The sequence below is a fragment of the Candida orthopsilosis genome (assembly GCF_000315875.1).
Source record: "Candida orthopsilosis Co 90-125, chromosome 1 draft sequence".
In the NCBI taxonomy this organism is placed as follows: Eukaryota; Fungi; Ascomycota; class Pichiomycetes; order Serinales; family Debaryomycetaceae; genus Lodderomyces; species Lodderomyces orthopsilosis.
This window is the reverse complement of record NC_018292.1, coordinates 2,685,159-2,701,568: the sequence shown is the minus strand read 5'-3', so window position 1 is coordinate 2,701,568 and position 16,410 is coordinate 2,685,159. Positions and strand designations below refer to the sequence as shown.

At 39.3% G+C, this 16,410-nt stretch overlaps 13 protein-coding genes across 13 annotated transcripts; 9 read left to right on the top strand and 4 right to left on the bottom strand. All coding sequences in view use genetic code 12, as the record gives it.

Moving 5' to 3' along the window:
• Positions 1-74: 74 nt before the first annotated feature.
• On the bottom strand, positions 75-1,799 carry CORT_0A12340 (Tah18 protein; the record flags this gene model as incomplete). Its single annotated transcript, XM_003867009.1, has 1 exon — positions 75-1,799. One exon carries the CDS (start codon positions 1,797-1,799, stop codon positions 75-77), a length of 1,725 nt encoding a protein of 574 aa, XP_003867057.1.
• Positions 1,800-2,000: 201 nt separating this feature from the next.
• Positions 2,001-3,824, top strand: CORT_0A12330 (hypothetical protein; the record flags this gene model as incomplete). Its single annotated transcript, XM_003867008.1, has 1 exon — positions 2,001-3,824. One exon carries the CDS (start codon positions 2,001-2,003, stop codon positions 3,822-3,824), a length of 1,824 nt encoding a protein of 607 aa, XP_003867056.1.
• A 20-nt stretch (positions 3,825-3,844) lies between these two features.
• On the bottom strand, positions 3,845-5,326 carry CORT_0A12320 (Mss1 protein; the record flags this gene model as incomplete). Its single annotated transcript, XM_003867007.1, has 1 exon — positions 3,845-5,326. The coding sequence occupies one exon, from the start codon at positions 5,324-5,326 to the stop codon at positions 3,845-3,847; it is 1,482 nt and encodes a 493-aa protein (XP_003867055.1).
• An 84-nt stretch (positions 5,327-5,410) lies between these two features.
• CORT_0A12310 (hypothetical protein) lies at positions 5,411-6,304 on the top strand (the record flags this gene model as incomplete). The annotated part of the gene is made up of 1 exon (XM_003867006.1): positions 5,411-6,304. The coding sequence occupies one exon, from the start codon at positions 5,411-5,413 to the stop codon at positions 6,302-6,304; it is 894 nt and encodes a 297-aa protein (XP_003867054.1).
• A 97-nt stretch (positions 6,305-6,401) lies between these two features.
• Positions 6,402-7,811, top strand: CORT_0A12300 (Pga27 GPI-anchored protein; the record flags this gene model as incomplete). Its single annotated transcript, XM_003867005.1, has 1 exon — positions 6,402-7,811. One exon carries the CDS (start codon positions 6,402-6,404, stop codon positions 7,809-7,811), a length of 1,410 nt encoding a protein of 469 aa, XP_003867053.1.
• A 344-nt stretch (positions 7,812-8,155) lies between these two features.
• CORT_0A12290 (Dgk1 protein) lies at positions 8,156-9,163 on the top strand (the record flags this gene model as incomplete). The annotated part of the gene is made up of 1 exon (XM_003867004.1): positions 8,156-9,163. One exon carries the CDS (start codon positions 8,156-8,158, stop codon positions 9,161-9,163), a length of 1,008 nt encoding a protein of 335 aa, XP_003867052.1.
• Positions 9,164-9,220: 57 nt separating this feature from the next.
• Positions 9,221-10,405, bottom strand: CORT_0A12280 (Pot1-2 peroxisomal 3-ketoacyl CoA thiolase; the record flags this gene model as incomplete). Its single annotated transcript, XM_003867003.1, has 1 exon — positions 9,221-10,405. One exon carries the CDS (start codon positions 10,403-10,405, stop codon positions 9,221-9,223), a length of 1,185 nt encoding a protein of 394 aa, XP_003867051.1.
• Positions 10,406-11,134: 729 nt separating this feature from the next.
• On the bottom strand, positions 11,135-11,764 carry CORT_0A12270 (hypothetical protein; the record flags this gene model as incomplete). Its single annotated transcript, XM_003867002.1, has 1 exon — positions 11,135-11,764. One exon carries the CDS (start codon positions 11,762-11,764, stop codon positions 11,135-11,137), a length of 630 nt encoding a protein of 209 aa, XP_003867050.1.
• Positions 11,765-11,976: 212 nt separating this feature from the next.
• On the top strand, positions 11,977-12,444 carry CORT_0A12260 (hypothetical protein; the record flags this gene model as incomplete). The annotated part of the gene is made up of 1 exon (XM_003867001.1): positions 11,977-12,444. One exon carries the CDS (start codon positions 11,977-11,979, stop codon positions 12,442-12,444), a length of 468 nt encoding a protein of 155 aa, XP_003867049.1.
• A 156-nt stretch (positions 12,445-12,600) lies between these two features.
• Positions 12,601-13,671, top strand: CORT_0A12250 (hypothetical protein; the record flags this gene model as incomplete). Its single annotated transcript, XM_003867000.1, has 1 exon — positions 12,601-13,671. One exon carries the CDS (start codon positions 12,601-12,603, stop codon positions 13,669-13,671), a length of 1,071 nt encoding a protein of 356 aa, XP_003867048.1.
• Positions 13,672-13,794: 123 nt separating this feature from the next.
• On the top strand, positions 13,795-14,796 carry CORT_0A12240 (hypothetical protein; the record flags this gene model as incomplete). Its single annotated transcript, XM_003866999.1, has 1 exon — positions 13,795-14,796. The coding sequence occupies one exon, from the start codon at positions 13,795-13,797 to the stop codon at positions 14,794-14,796; it is 1,002 nt and encodes a 333-aa protein (XP_003867047.1).
• A 135-nt stretch (positions 14,797-14,931) lies between these two features.
• On the top strand, positions 14,932-15,615 carry CORT_0A12230 (hypothetical protein; the record flags this gene model as incomplete). Its single annotated transcript, XM_003866998.1, has 1 exon — positions 14,932-15,615. The coding sequence occupies one exon, from the start codon at positions 14,932-14,934 to the stop codon at positions 15,613-15,615; it is 684 nt and encodes a 227-aa protein (XP_003867046.1).
• Positions 15,616-15,750: 135 nt separating this feature from the next.
• Positions 15,751-16,389, top strand: CORT_0A12220 (hypothetical protein; the record flags this gene model as incomplete). The annotated part of the gene is made up of 1 exon (XM_003866997.1): positions 15,751-16,389. The coding sequence occupies one exon, from the start codon at positions 15,751-15,753 to the stop codon at positions 16,387-16,389; it is 639 nt and encodes a 212-aa protein (XP_003867045.1).
• Positions 16,390-16,410: the final 21 nt, after the last annotated feature.

Genomic DNA, 16,410 nt, shown 5'->3' with positions numbered 1-16,410 from the left:
AATCATGGAATGATTTTCATTTTCGACTTTATTTTCTTTTTATTTTTTTTTTTCTCTACACTATGTAAACTACTTTACCAAGCATCTTCTTTGTATCTCCCATTATCTTCAAGTTCAGTAATGTAACCTTTTGCATCTTCTTCCGATATGTTACCATATTTTTTCACCACTTCAACAAATGTTAATTTCACCTCTCTAGGCATTTTACCACTCGAACCACATACAAAGATCTTTGCATCTTGATTCAACAACAAATCCCCAATCAATTTGTATTTTGCAATGAGAGCATCCTGAACGTATTTATACTCCGAGTTGTCATCTCGAGAAAAACAGCTGTATATATGCAAATTGTTTGACTTTTCCCAAAACGACTTTATAAGATGATCCTTTTCTGCGTAACGACAACCAAAAAAGAGAAACATCTCCTGTAACGAGTTTTGATGCAACAATTCATCAACTAAAGACTTCATGGGAGCTATCCCTGTTCCCGGTGCTACCATAATAATCGGACTCTGCGTAACTCTAAATGAAGACTTGTCAATACTCAAATGTACTTTATCCTCTGCCTTCAACGATTTTAGCCATCTGGTACAAAGTCCTCGACGGATGCGTCTTATTATGGTTCTGTACTCCACTATAGCAGCAACCACCTCTATCTCTGTCTCACTAGGACGCGATGCTATCAGAAACATCCTAGGTTTAATCAAGGGAATCAAATCCAATATATATGACACTGGAATATTTAGATTATTCTTGAATTCGGACAATGTTTCTAATATCAGTCTCCGTGGCCTGTTTGCGTAATTGTAAAGTTCTTCAGGGTCTGCAAATGATCCAAACTCCTTCAACTTCTCTTGTTCTCTCTGTCCATCTTCAGTGCTGGAATCACAAAAATGCCACAATATAGCAAAGAAACTGCGTCTTGGAATTGACATAATATCCAAGTGGTATTTGATCAAGTTTCGCAACGTTATAAACTGTTCATCATCTACCAAATTTCTTATCTTCAAAGGTTTGTCGGCCACTTCCAACCATTGCGGCTGCAGCTCGAGCAAAGCGTCAACATCCATATCAAAGTTACAAGGGTAAAGCGATATCGTGTCCCCAGGGCTATACCTTAAGTTTTTGGAGGCTACTTTTATATGTCGCACGTCTTGAAAGTGATCAGCACTGGTGATTCGTTCATTAGAAATCACAGTTCCAACTTGCAAATTGTTATAAATTTTTGTTAACAAAGAGTTTTGCGCCAACTGTTCGGCAGCAGATTTGAGGGACACTTTGTACTCGGGTATAGGTACAGTGTTAACGTCGGGCTCCGTTAACATGGGAAAGAATTTTGACAACGCGGCAAGAAGTTGTGTTTCCCACTCTAGATAAAACCCGTCCACTCCTTCTGGTGACATCTCATCAGCTTCACACCTTGGCGATAATTCCTGACATCCTAGTTGTATCATTCTAGCGTGTATTTTCTTGATGGCATAATTATACTTTGTATACGACGAATCGCCCAAACCTAGAGTTGTCAATCTCAAATGCTGGAAAAGGTCGCCTGGAAGCTTCTTTTTACAGATGAATTTCATGAATGATTTCGAGTTACGAGGTAATTCTCCCTGACCTGTGGTTGAGCATATGATTATGAGATACTCTGTGTCTGTCACCAAATTTTTCAATGGAAATGAATCTAATGATGATAAAGTTGGTTTCAAGTTGTAGCTCTTTAGTCGGAGCTTTAGATACTTGGCGTATTCCTCAGCATTTCCTGTCTCTGATCCATACAAAATGGTGATCTTATCTGACATTAATGTGTCTAGTTAGCTAAAGTGTTGTCTCCATTTGATGTTTTAGTTCTTACTAATTCGAATGTGTCATAGACCAAAGACTGCAATGTTACGACACGGAAAAAAATTTAATTGACAATCAAAACAGACATTTTTTTTATTCACTATCCAATTCAGTGTCAAAAAGCTAACCAAGCATCTACCGATCGTAGCAAACAAACCATGCCGCCAAAAAGAAAGGGAAATGTTTCACTGCCCATTGCTTTGAAGAAGCCAAGAGTGAGTATACACTCACCCGAAGAGAACAAAGCATTTTATCAGTCCACCATCAATTTGGTGTTGGACTTGCGTGAAGGAGAAGAACAGCTTGCAGCAGCTTTTATCAAGCTACCATCTAAGAAGTTATATCCTGATTACTACCACCTCATAAAGAGTCCTATATCCATCAACGAGATTCAAAAAAGAATCAATACAAGATATACAGGCGAGTCAACCGATGAATTCCTTGATGATTTCAATTTATTGCTCAATAATGCAACAGCATACAATGACGCGGATTCCTGGATTGTAACCAATGCAAAGAAGTTAGTTGACTTCGTTACTGATCAAGTTACAGAGTATGAGAATAGCGCACCAACTGCTGTAGATGTTAAACAACCAAAGATAAAGTTAAAACTAAAGAGTCCTGCGTCTGTTGTGCCAACAAACTCTGCCTCGCCAAAAGCTGAAGAGATAGCATTCGGTAAGTTGCCTGAATTATGCGCCAACCTTGTTAAAGATGTCATGAATCATGAATTTGAAGAAATTGGTGTTATTAGTGGACCATTTTTGGAGGAAGTTGATCAAGACATTTACACAGACTATGCAAATTTTGTGTCTAAACCAATGGCTTTTAACACACTTTTATCCATGTTGGAAGCAAAAAAGTTGTTTAGTCCAAAGTACCCGTTACTCGATAATTTACGAAAATTCCATGACACTGCCACCCTCATTTTTACCAATGCTAGAGCTTATAACAACGAGGAGTCTCAAATTCATCAGGACGCTGTACTTCTCCAAAAATACTTCGAGGAGCAGTATGATATTTTAAAGAAAAAAGTGGAAGCAACAGATGTCGCTAAACAAAAACCTGCTAAATTAAAGATAAGCTTGAACAAGAATTCAGAGAAAAAGGCTAAACGTACCATAAACCATGTTGAAGATGAAGGCGAAGATACTATGGATGATGGGTTGGATGACGCTTCAGGGATTGACGACGACGATTCAAAGGTAAGGGTTAAACTTGAAGAAGATCGAGCAACACCTTCAGGTAAGCCCCCAGTTGAAATTCATTTGGACAAAACAAATGACAACACTATGGGAAAGACACTACCAACTCTTTTGGAAAGCAATTCAATCATACAAGAGTCGTCCTTATTTTCGTCACCAGCAATCGTATCTCACATCACCAAATACGCTCAAGAGAAGCTAGATGCATCTTTGTCATTACAACCTCCACAAGACATTGAAATAAAGCAAGATTTATTTCCGGCTCAGTCACAACTGTCGATTGCAACGTTGTTCTCCTACAAGGTGCCTGCAAACGGTTATGTTGACCAGTCTTACACGGTAACATTACCCAACGATGTCCTGCCTTACGTGTCACTAAAGGCCTCCTTACACCACCTCCTATATCTTGCAAAGAAACCTGATTTGACTGATGGCCATGGCTATCTTAACCTGACATCTGACGTTGAGTTTCAATGCAGCTTAACTGTCAATAATGAGGTACTTAGCCAACCCAATGATTGTTTTGAAGAAATAGAGGGTCACGAAAATCTTTTGGCAGTCCAGTATGACATAAAGTTAGCAAATGGTCTAAACATGTTGACTTTTGAGTGCAAAGTAGCACCTTCATTAAGTAGAAAGGTGAAAAATACAGTCGTACAAGAGCAGACGGATGAATTATCCGGAAGCCGACACACAAGACACCAACTCCAACAGATGAAAATGTCATGGGACGTGGAAAGCATTACCTTCTTTGTTGTTTGTAACAGCGCCAACTGATTTGTAATATACATATATATCTATTTACCAATACAAAAGTTTGAAAATACGACACCTAATATTTCCTCTACGCCGATGGCTTCCCCGGTTATTTTACCAATCCCTTCTATGGATTGCCTTAAGCCTTCAGTTGCCAAAACTACGTCGCCTTGTTCTTTCCAGTAGTGAAACTCTTCGAAGCCACTCAACACGTCAAACTCTAAAATATCTTGGACTCTGGAGGAGACGATGGCCGCATCTTGGGACCCAAAGTGGGTTATTGTTTTAAACTTCTCAATTAGCTCGTTACGAAGAGTGTCAATACCGTATCCGGATGAGCACGATACCACATAAATTAGATTGCGAGGAATGTTTAGCAATTCAGCATATCTTGCTACTATGCCGTTCTTTTCCTCCAGAAACAAATCCTCCTTGTTCAAAATCATAATGACATCTTTGTGGTAATTATTAACCAAGTCTAATATGTGATCAAATATTGCATCATTATGCTGGTTGTTTGTTGGATCAAGCACTACTAGAATAAGATCTGAGAAAAGGGACTTTTCCTTGGCCCTTTTGATACCCTCCTGTTCAATTTGATCAGCTTCAGTCAGTAGCCGTATACCGGCAGTATCCCCTAAAACTACCTTGTACCCACCAATATCCAAAGGAATGTCCAACACATCTCTTGTAGTCCCAGCAACATCGCTGACAATAGCCGCATCTTTGTTTGACAAAGTGTTTAGTATGGAAGATTTACCAGCGTTTGGAGGCCCTAACAATGTGAGCTGAATTCCATTTAACAAGACTTGAGATGATTTCACGTTCTTTAGATATGCTCTTATATCTGCCTCCAATTTCGAGATACTTGCGCCAACATCATGAAAAAGCGAGTCAATTTCAGAAAGATCGTGGTCCTCGCCAAAGTCAATTAAGGTCGTGAGATTGGCCACATTTTCTAATATATCCTGTCTCCATTTGACAAACAGGTCTTTAGTTTGACCAGACATCGAAGCTAATGATGCAATTCTTTGCAGCTCTGTCTCCGCATTGATCATATCACTTATACCTTCCAATGCCGTAAGGTCATATTTTCCATTGACAAAAGCTTGGTGAGAAAACTCACCGTGCTCAGCTTGTCGTATTATCTTGCCTCTCTCTGGATCATGTAGGTTCCTTATAGATTTTAGCACTGCTTTTATAATCGCTGTTCCTCCGTGTAAATGAAGTTCGAGTAAATCCAAACCAGTGTATGTTCTGGGCAGTTTGAAAAACAACGTAAGGGCCTCATCAAGAAGTATCGAATCCTGCACGGAGTACAATTTACGCACTTTCGCAACTCTATGCTCTGGTTGTGCTTCTGTTTTTGTTAATTTCATATACACGTAGGAAGCTTGAGGTCCCGATATTCGAACCACAGCAATCGCCGATTTCGCAAATGGTGTGGATAAAGCATATATTGTTGGCTGTGACAGCGCGAGTGCAACGCTATAGAATCTGGACGTACATATTCGTCTAAGCATTGATGATGACTCTATTGGATGGATCAAAAAATGGCAGCGAGAGGTTCTGATTTTGCAATTTTTCTACTCATCTAACATTTCGGCATGTTCAGAACAACTAGAGGACTAGCTACATTTGCGAGACTTTTGAGTCATGAGAACCCATTGGGCCTTCCCAAATTCCAAAGGAATGGCTCAGCTGCACCTGGACCCTCGAAAGGCCTTCCGATAAAACAACCCATTCCAAATGTAAAAGACATCATCTTGGTATCATCAGCCAAAGGCGGTGTTGGAAAGTCAACTGTGTCAGTAAACACCGCTTTAGCTCTTCGAAAACTTGGGAAAAAGATAGGTTTATTGGATGCTGATATATTTGGCCCATCAATTCCACGATTGATGAACTTGAAAGGAGAGCCAAGATTATCACAAACTACAGGTAAGTTGTTACCGTTATCAAACTACGGCATTCAGACAATGTCGATGGGATATCTTGTTAAAGATGAACAAGCAGTAGTTTGGCGTGGATTGATGGTGATGAAGGCTATCCAGCAATTGCTTTTCGATGTTGAGTGGTCTCCCATTGATTATTTGATTATAGACATGCCTCCCGGTACAGGGGATACCCAGTTGTCCATTAGCCAGTTGCTTAACATTTCAGGTGCCCTTATTGTCACTACGCCACAAGACATTGCACTAATCGATGCTGCGAAAGGGATTACCATGTTCAATAAAGTTAACATACCACTTATCGGAATTGTACAAAATATGAGTCATTACATCTGTCCCAATTGTAATCACGAGTCTCATATATTCAAGAGTAATGGTGCAGAAAGAGTAGCCAAAGAAAATGGGATCAAAGTCGTCGCTAATGTGCCCTTAAACGAAGAAATTTGCCTTCAGTCCGATCTAGGCAAACCAATTGTTGTTTCAGATCCGGATTCCAAGGTTTCAAAAGATTATTTTGATATTGCAAAGGCAGTAATGAACTTTAAAATTTAGGAACACAAATTTTACATTGCAAGCTTTGTTTTAGTCAACTCGCTCTCTGCGCATTGGCCCTCCCGAATTCTATAAACTTTAAATCCACTATACTGCCATGTATTTTGTCATTGTATCCACGGCTCTTGCATTGTTTTTATTTCAACCAGCTTATTGTCACAACTTTTCAAGTGTAGAACAACAATTTCAGCACCATATCAATTTTTTGAAGGAAGTATTACCTCGACGCAAAACTCTCGAATTAAATCATGCCAACTCATTGGTCAGTATTCTGCATGAAGGTGTTCCAGTGAACTTTGATGGAGCTCGTTTGGATATTGGACTACCCCCACTTGCTGATACCAATAATCCGATGTTAAACCAGTCAAAAACCATTAATCAAAATATATTAACGTCATCTATGCCTTTTGAAACAGGATCGTTAATTCATAAAATTATGACCTATTCGCATCCGCTTGTCAGTAAGACTCAACATTCGAGGGTAGCAAGTGGAGCAGAGTCTATCAAGGTTTCAACTGCTGTATCTTCCGAATTAATTTACCTTTCGTCACCACCGAGCACACCCACTTTGGAATTTGATACCCTATCAGAAATACGGCGTTTGGAACTGTTGTTGGCAGATTTAAGGGAGCAGATGAATCGCCAAGAGGTAAGTTTTCGAAAGAAAATGGCAAGGGGTAGCGAAGGTCCTACAGTTGTAACCTCTTTGGAGATGCTCCCACAATCTGTTCATAAATCAATATCAGGGATGTCTGTTGCATCAATTATCGAAAATGAGTACATAAGTGACAGTGGTATTTCCAAATCAAAAATTAATGGCAGGCAAATTATGACGAGGAAAAACCTCCCGAATTCAGTTATGGTGATGCCGCAATTTCAGCATCATACAAGACTGAAAATACAACTGGATTTGCCTTATCACAAACCAAAAATTGTGTGGGCAGAACACCCGACTTCAACTGCCACAAGTGTTATTGAAACAGACTCTGTTGAAATGTTGGGAGTGCTAAGAGAAGGAGAGTATACAATTCTTTTCGATAAATATCACCAAATTGGCTATTTCGATGCAAATGCTATTCAGTTTACAGAAGTTACAAATGTACCTAGTGTCCCATCAATCACGCAGTATGAAGAGTATTTCCCCAAACTGACTCTGGAATATTACGATGGAAAGTACTCCTTAGGTGACGTATCCAGTGATAATGAATCTGAGCAGTTGTTCGATGTAGAGTACCCAAGGAGCGACCAAAGGTTAAGAAGTCCACTTTATGATCAAGATTTGATTCATTCACCACCCAAGAAGGTGGACACCGCTGCTGATGTATCGCAACTGGGTCTTTCAGCCGGAAAGGGAGTTTCCTCATCAAGAGATCGCAGAGCGAGAATGCATACCACAAAGAGTTTCAACTTTGATGTTTTTGACTTTGAGTCCAAACTTAACTCAGCAAGTGCTGTACACGGATCTTTGAATTTTATTCGTTATATACTATTGTTGATTTTGCATTAACAGGTGGTTGAAAACATCATTGAAAGTGATTATAAGAACCACCTCCTATTGAGTTTGTTCGAGGTGTATAGTCCATATTTTATATCTGGGATTCTCATCTCATTTTGTTTGTTCGGCTTCTCCGTTAGATTATTGATTCCGTTGTTCTATTGCATCGGACTAATTTTTTCTTTATATGCGCAGAAATCACAACTCTTTCCACACAGAGTCAGATCATTCGAAAATATAAACAACCATCACGCTCTGGCTGACTTTGATTTTGCGCCTCAAGAGCTCATCAGGAACTATTCTATACGTCCTCATAAACAATAGCCCCATATATAAATCAAAAGTTTTTACCTAAAATGTCAGCTGCTGCTGGTACATTGAAAACCTCATCACCAAAACCTAAGCCTCAAAATGTAACTTCATTTAGTATGCTAGATTTTGATGAAGCCAAGAATTCATACATCGAAGAAGAGGACAGAACATATATTTACAACACCACAAATGAGGATGTTTCGTCAGAAGAAGACGATGACAACGATGATGAAGAAGAGGATGGAATTCAAGTTTTATCAAGAAAAAGTTCCGACACCGATCTAGACGTGACTGACTCAGGTGTAATGGAAAAGATAAATGTAAACAATCAAAGTAAGGTTGATAAAATTTCTTCGTCTCCGGTCCAAGGCAAGTTTAAGCAGTTTTTGGTAAAGCATGAGATTCCTAGGAAAGTGTTTCACTCATCTATCGGTGTTTTGACTTTATGGTTGTATACAAAGGGGACCACGGTCCCACAGTTGTTTGTTCCATTATTTACATGCTTTTCAGGTGTACTAATCAATGACTTGGTAAGGCTTCACAATCCCGAAATCAACAAGTTTATTACTTCACAAATGTGGTTCATCATTCGCGAAAGTGAAAGGAATTCGTACAATGGGACGTTATTCTACTTGGCAGGTGTATTGATTGTGTTGTATTTATACCCAAAAGACATTAGTGTTTTGAGTATCTTATTATTGAGTTGGGCCGATACCGCAGCTTCCACAGTTGGTCGCAAGTACGGAAAGTACACACCTAAAATCGGAAATAGAAAGTCTGTAGCTGGATCTTTGGGTAGCTTTGCAGTCGGCATGTTTGCAGCATACTTACTTTATGGATATTTCATTCCATGTTATGATGTTAACAATCCAGGTGATATCTATTGGACACCAAAGCTGAGTAAGTTGAATTTTCACGTTTATTCAATCCTTGTTGGTTTGATTGCTAGTGTTTCAGAACTCATCGACCTTTGGGGATTAGATGACAATTTTACAATTCCTGTATTGAGTGGTACTTTAATTTACTGGTTGGTGCGTTTGTTTCATATTTAGAGTAATTTGATAGAGATAAGATTGATTTATTTGATAGCTAATTTAATTAAACGTTATTTAATTTTCGTTAATGAATAATCCTGCATAACCTTGGCCTGTTGAGGTGCACATAGATACAACTCCCAACTCTTTCTTTTGTGCTCTTAACCCATTTAACAAAGTGGATACTACTCTACCTCCAGTAGCACCTAACGGATGACCGATGGCTATTGCGCCACCGTATGGATTGACTTTCTCATAGTCTAAACCCAATTTTTCAATACAATAGATCAGTTGCGAAGCAAAAGCTTCATTCAACTCGAAGATGTCGATGTCCTTATGCGATAAGCCAAATCTTTCCAACAATTGTGGTATGGCTTCTGATGGCCCAATTCCCATCAACCCAGCAGGCACACCAGCGACACTTGACCCTATAAATCGACCTATGGGTCTGTATCCGTATTTTTCTGCATTTTCGCGTGTTGTCAAAATAACAACTGAAGCACCGTCTGAGATTTGGGAAGAATTGCCCGCCGTTGTAACTCCATTTTCTTTAAATACAGGTTTCAAAGCCAGTAATTTTTCATACGTTGATCCGGGTCTAATTCCGTCATCTTTCGCTACAAGCATTGCTTCTCCAGCTTCATTGCGCGACTCGACTGACACTATCTCGTCTGCAAAATGACCCGAATCTGTTGCCCTTGAAGCTTTTAGATGCGACTGCACAGCGAATTCATCTTGTACTTGTCTACTGATCCCAAACTTTTCCGCAACCAGCTCACTGGTAATACCCATTGGTGTTAACACGTTCTTTGTCTCTGCACTGGCACCTTCCAAAAAAGGTTGGTAAATTCGTTGCGGAATACCACGATGAGGGAAATAATCGTGTGTCATGGATTCAACGCCAGCTGCAATAGCAAACTTGTTCTCACCACTGAGGATTGAGCCAGCGCTGTAGGTAATAGCTTGGGCTGAAGATGCACATTGACGGTTAATTGTGTTTACTGTAGTTTCTATTGGGAATCCAGCTTTTTTCACTGCTAACGACGAAGCTTTTTGACCTCCTAAAGTCTGCAAAACTGTTCCAACGAGTATATCATCAATCAAATTGGGATCCACATTTGATTTGGAAATTGAGCCTCGCAAAACTTGATATAACAACTCCTCAGGATAAAGCTGAGTTAATCCACCCTTGACCGATTTGGTGACTGGTGTTCTCAATGCAGATAGAACCACAATATCCTTAGCTGATTTTTTAAACATTGGAAAAGAACAGTAAGGTACCAGTGTTGGATTACGTTGATTTGAGGTAACGTAGAATCATTTTTCGAAGTTATACTTTTATACCATGTTAGGTTTCGATGTTTGAATCTTGAGTTGTGGGGGGGCAAAATGCTTTTCCGAGTTGCAGGAAAAAGTTAAACTTCGGAAATAGGTATAAATAGCTGCAAAATAACGCAACAGAAAATTAACATCACAGAGAAGGGGATTGAATATGGATATTCTCAGACCGTTGGTTGCTTGTTTGATGGGGAATACCTCAACATTTGCATAGTGATATTGTTAGCGTATATTGTGTTGTTTAAAAGATGCATGTTAACTGGTGTATCCCTTCCTGTACATCGCCAAATACTGAAAGACGAATAAAGTTTCAAATCCAATCCGACTACAATCACGTAGAAATTTCTGAAGACGCATCTACTATCACCTACACAATTACAGTCTTTCAATTCCAACAAAGTAAGTCCCATAGTCAATACATGAATGGGTTGTTTTTACCTCAGTTCCTTATGTTACATGCCCCATGCCCTTTGTGCAAGTAGAGTTCAGAAGTGAAGCCTTATATAATCGAGCAACCTTAGGTTCGTTTCATCATAGGGGGCACCTTTGAACTGTACTACTCGCCTCCATTCAAATTACATCAAAGCTCAAATTGACCAAGTAGGGCAAAATTCCCAGCATGATGCTCCATAAATCTTCATACAAACATGTTTATTCCAAGATGGACTCCCTTATTTTGATAAAACTATCGTAGGTTAGATGTGCCTTTAATCCCTCGTATTTGGTCAATTTCAACCATCCTTCCTTCAAACCAGTTGAATAGAACTCTTCAGTCAGGTTTTTACTAACCGGGTAATCTGCTTTCTTTAGCAAGTAATATAAAGTCGTAAGTTTGTCCCAATCTTGTTCCTCTGCAACAGAAGGTAAAAAGGTACCCAGATAGAGTTCGTTATCTAAATCAAGTGATATTTTCAACCCGTGTGCACCAATTGTCCAGTCATTGTAATCACTAATTGGCTGGAATTTGTCTAATAACGTCACGTCCACTTCTAAACTAGCAACTTCCTTGGTCGAAATCGGCGAAAACCGCGGGTCCTGAAATGCTGAACTGATAGTAAATTTCCTTACTCCAGATTCGACAGGAAACTCTTGGAAAGTACCTATGCAGCCTCGCAACTGTGAGTTTTTATTCCAGGTGACGAAAAGTGGAGCAGACTGTGGAAGTTTGCTAGCATCTTCCTGTAAAGCTTTGAAATACGCTTTTAGAGGCACTTTGGTCAGCTCAAAATTGAGCTCAGTGAACAATGTTTCAAATGCATAACAGCATAATGCTTTCGACATGGTTTGGTGAGTCGTGGTTGTAAAAGAAGGTGAGTTGTGGCGTTTTATCTAATCAAGGACAAATTAGGGGGGAGAATTTAAAGAAATTGTCATAGTTTACACGACGATTGTTCTTACGGCATCGTAACGGCGATAAGAAAAGCGCACGACATAGTGGGCATTCTACCAAACTCCACAATCATACAGCTGTAACAAGAGCCTTTTCATCTTCAATGGGGTTATGCATTTCATGCTTGGGTGGCCGTAATTCAGATGATGAGTACGATGAAACAACGTCACTACTAAGGAGAAGCCAACAAGGAGGCTTCGACCAGTTGCAAGAGGAGGAGTTAATAAAACAACAACAGAGACAACAAGAGCTCAGCAATATAGTGAATGATTTATCAGAAAACTTGATTGATGTCACTTCATTTTTAAACAAGGGTAACATGTCTGGAATCCAATCACAGTCGCAATCCCAGCTACTTCAATCCCATTTGAACAACGGCGAAGGCATCACAAGTGCTAGCAATGACGATATAAACGTTGGCAAAGACGCAAATGGAGGTGCAAGAACGTTTCCTTATGTCTACAGTCAAAGTGATAAAGAAAAGGTGGTTGAACAAACAAGGAAACTTCCTGATAGTTTACGACAGGGATGCCAAACTTCCATTAAAGAGCCCTTATTTTTGAAGTTTTAGTGTAAATACAAGAATACAATGAATTACAATTTACAATATGTGTAATTGTTTGTAGTCTGGATCTTTGATTTCGGTCTCTTTAACTAACGGAGTTCAACGTGAAGAAAAAATAGTTTCTACCACCCAAGTCTTTTACAACACCAACTCACAATAAAAATGACAATCACTCTCAATTGGGCTATATTAGGAGCTGGAAATATCTCCTCGCAATTTGTCTTTGATTTATTACTCAACAATGATCGAAAGACTGAATATCGTCATATTATTAGAAGTGTCGGTTGTTCCAATGCATCCAAAGGTGAGGAGTTCATCAAGAGCAATAACATCACCCCAGAAAGAAACTATGACGTGACCCCAGTTACTCAATCTTACAAAGAGCTTTATGAAAATCTGGAAATTGACGTGGTTTACATTGGAACTCCACATAGCTTTCATTGTGGACAAGCTATTTCTTGTTTGGAAAATGACAAGCACGTCTTGTGTGAGAAGCCCGTCACAGTGAACAAAAAAGAAGCGGAGAAAATACTTGAGGTTGCAAAAAAGCACAATAAGTTCTTTATGGAAGCTGTCTGGACAAGATTCTTCCCTGCAATCAAAGAACTCAAGAAAAAGGTGTACCAAGAGAAGGTAATCGGTGATGTACACAGATTGTTCGCGGATTTCAGCTACAATTGTGACGTCAAAAGCTGGCCATTGACGTCAAGGGTAAGGGATAGATCTTTAGCGGCGGGATCCCTTTTGGATATCGGTATTTATCCCATTACTTATTCCAGAATACTTTTGGATGATCAAGTTGGTGACAAGGCTGCAAAGTTTGAACATAAAAGTTTCCTTACTATAGATGATAACGATTTGGTGGACCACCTTGGCTCCATTATTATCAAGTACGAAAACGGTAAACACGCACTTCTTACTTCGTCTGAGTTAGTTGACGGGCCAAAGGCGTGCGTTAGACTTGAGGGCTCAAAAGGGTGGGTCGAGATGTATAGCGATAATCCAGCCAGGGCCAAGCACTTTAAGATTTTCAACAAGGAAGGTAAAGAAATATATGAATACAAGGACAACTCGGGGTACAATGGCTTTATCTATGAGGCAAATGCAGTGGCGGATGACATTCACGATGGTAAGTTGGAAAACGAGATAATGCCTCATTCTGAGAGTCTACTTGTGATGGGCATCATGGATGACATTAGGAAAGAGAACGGATTGTCATATGAGCAGGATTAATGCATTTGTAAGTGTATGTACTTTGTACATACTTTAAATGGAACTCTTATTTTTTTAAATGCAAAACTTATGACAAAACCAGGTCGCTCCATAACAGATTTCTGAAAAACTCAAAAGAAAGTAATGAACGGAATGTGGGTGTATACGAACTTAATATTTTTGATTTATCTCCTCAACGGCGTCGGAGGTATCGAGGATCAGTCGTTCTACAACCTGGTTAAAGATCTTGCAAAGTGGCAAATTTCACACCCAGAGAATAATTCCATAAGCGACTTTACTAAAACGTCACTGCAAGGGTCAAAGTACAACTTCAAGGCATCGATAAATACAACAGGAAACGTCAACAACTCTATATTCACCATTCAAGGAAAAGACAAAGTGCCTAAATGGTCATTCAGTACTGGTCTTTTTGCAAACAAGGCACAGGAAATGGGTTATCAAGATTGCCGTGAAATTGCAAAGTATAAGAAAAGACCCATCACTATTATTGAAACTGAGCCCGAAGTTGAAGAGCAAAAACCAACAAAAAAGCCCAAAAAGTCTAAAAAACTGAAATCGAAACCCAATGCGCCACCCCAGTGGTTATTGGAATCTTCATCAAGTGAAGAAGAGAGTGATGCAGAGGGTAAAGAAGTGAACCTTTCTGGCTCTGAGTCGGATGAAGATAGTGACTCGTCCAATAATGAAGGAAAACTTTGGTTTTTAGGTCTCAGTATTCTTGACATGGCCGATGAAAGTAAACGCACTTCATATAATGAGGATGCGTTGGTGAAAAAGGTTGGCCAGAACTACCCCGGTTTGTATTACAATCATCGTACCTCACTTGGAGACGACAGGGGCAGATTTCGTTCGTTCAGAAATCATTCAATTTATGCAAAAAGAGAATACGCCGAGGACGACTATATGATTGAAGTAGAAGTTTTTCAAAAAGATAAAGATGAATTTAATGACAAATTTGAAGCGTGGCAAGTGAAATCAAATATGGGCACAAGTGATAATGTCAAGTTGAAAGTTGCAAATACCAGCTCGTCGAGTATTTATTTCAACCAATCGTCAAAGGTTTACATTCTCAGTGAGTCTAAAGCTTCTCGCTTATGGTGTATATTTGGTTTATACTGCTTCTAATAAAGTTTGATCTTCGACATAACAAAATTGTGTAACAAAACCTTTTGATTGCAAAAGCACACAAATATCGCTTTTGCAAAATATTTGCCCCCTAAGAACTAACACAGGCTCCTTCCACTCCATCAACAAACGAAGATGTTGAAAGCTTTAGTTTGTTTATTATTCGTTGGATACGCTTCTCCGATGGATGGCAATCAACAAACCAAATTACCTCAAGCTCAATCTTCAATTTTCACTTCGCAAGTTATCAGCTATAGTGGGGGGAACTCACAATACCAAAACAACCATGACATCTTTCACGCTCTCCTTGTCGAGCAAACACCTGAGGGTAGTTTGAGGAGTAAGTTTCAAACTGATAACGAGTTTCAAGCTCAGGGGACAAAGAAGGAGACAAAAGTGAGCACCCCGAAATGGCGTCTTGGTGCTGGTGCATTTTTAAACAAGGAAATCGACGAGGGTTCCACCGAAAAGGAAACCACATTTATCCCCACTATAATCGAACTGAAATCATCCGGTCCGGAATCTGACTCGAACTCAGACTGGGATTCTGATTGTGATTCATCATCGGAAAGTGATAACAAGAAGAAGAAAAAGACGTTCAAATTATTTAGTTTAGAGGATGTGACTGTTACCGACGAAGAGGATCAGAAAATGGTTATTGAGAAAAGTGTGAATTCAGGTAATTTTACAGCTATCAACTACGCCAATATTAGCAATTCGGACCCCATTGACGCAATGCTTGATTCCAAAGCGTTCATATTGCAATTTAGTACTCTCGCTTATATAATTTCGTGCAGTATCTATCTCTTCTTAATATAATCATTATTTTGATACGGAAAATTTTCATTAAATTGGATCCATCTTTGTGATATACAATGATCTCCTCCTCCCAAATTCATTTTTTATTATTCTCCAAAAATTACCGCTCTTTCTTCTGCATCAATAGAAAAGCTCATGACGCAGTTTCACATCTTGCTATTGATGGCACTAGCCATGTTAGTCAATGGACAGCCAGTCTCCACTGATTTTAATGCAACCGATTTGATTCAGACAAATGTTCCCGGAGAAAACGACTTAACGTATCAAAGTTATAATCTCACCACCTTGGAAAGCTCCTTGATTTACACCAATGCATCTGACCCTGAACTTGAGGCTTTGATTAAAAAGAAAAAGAAATTGATCCCCAAATGGCAGTATAATGCAGGTATTTACCTTGAAAAGAAGGTCAACAAAAAGCTTTTGAAGAAAGCGGGAAAGGGAGGATTTGCACTCATGTCCAGTAATGGTGGCAATAGTACTTACACAGTAATTGATGGTGATGATCTCGATGATGGAAATGTTTTTCATATCCCCAGCTCTTTCGTTGTTGCTAGAGCCAGTCCAAACACTCATTCATTGTTTGCCGAAAATGTCACTGATTATGTTTCTGTTTATTATACGAATACAACTGATAGTTCTCAGTTCCAAGGCACTTCAAAAGATCTGACCAATAGTGTGTATGGAGATGATGAAGAGAGCTCCAGCAACTCGTTTTCTTACAACCCACAAACATGCATCTGGACAGTGTTGTTGATTGCTTTTTGTATATTGTAATACCAGCGTACTCTAATATGG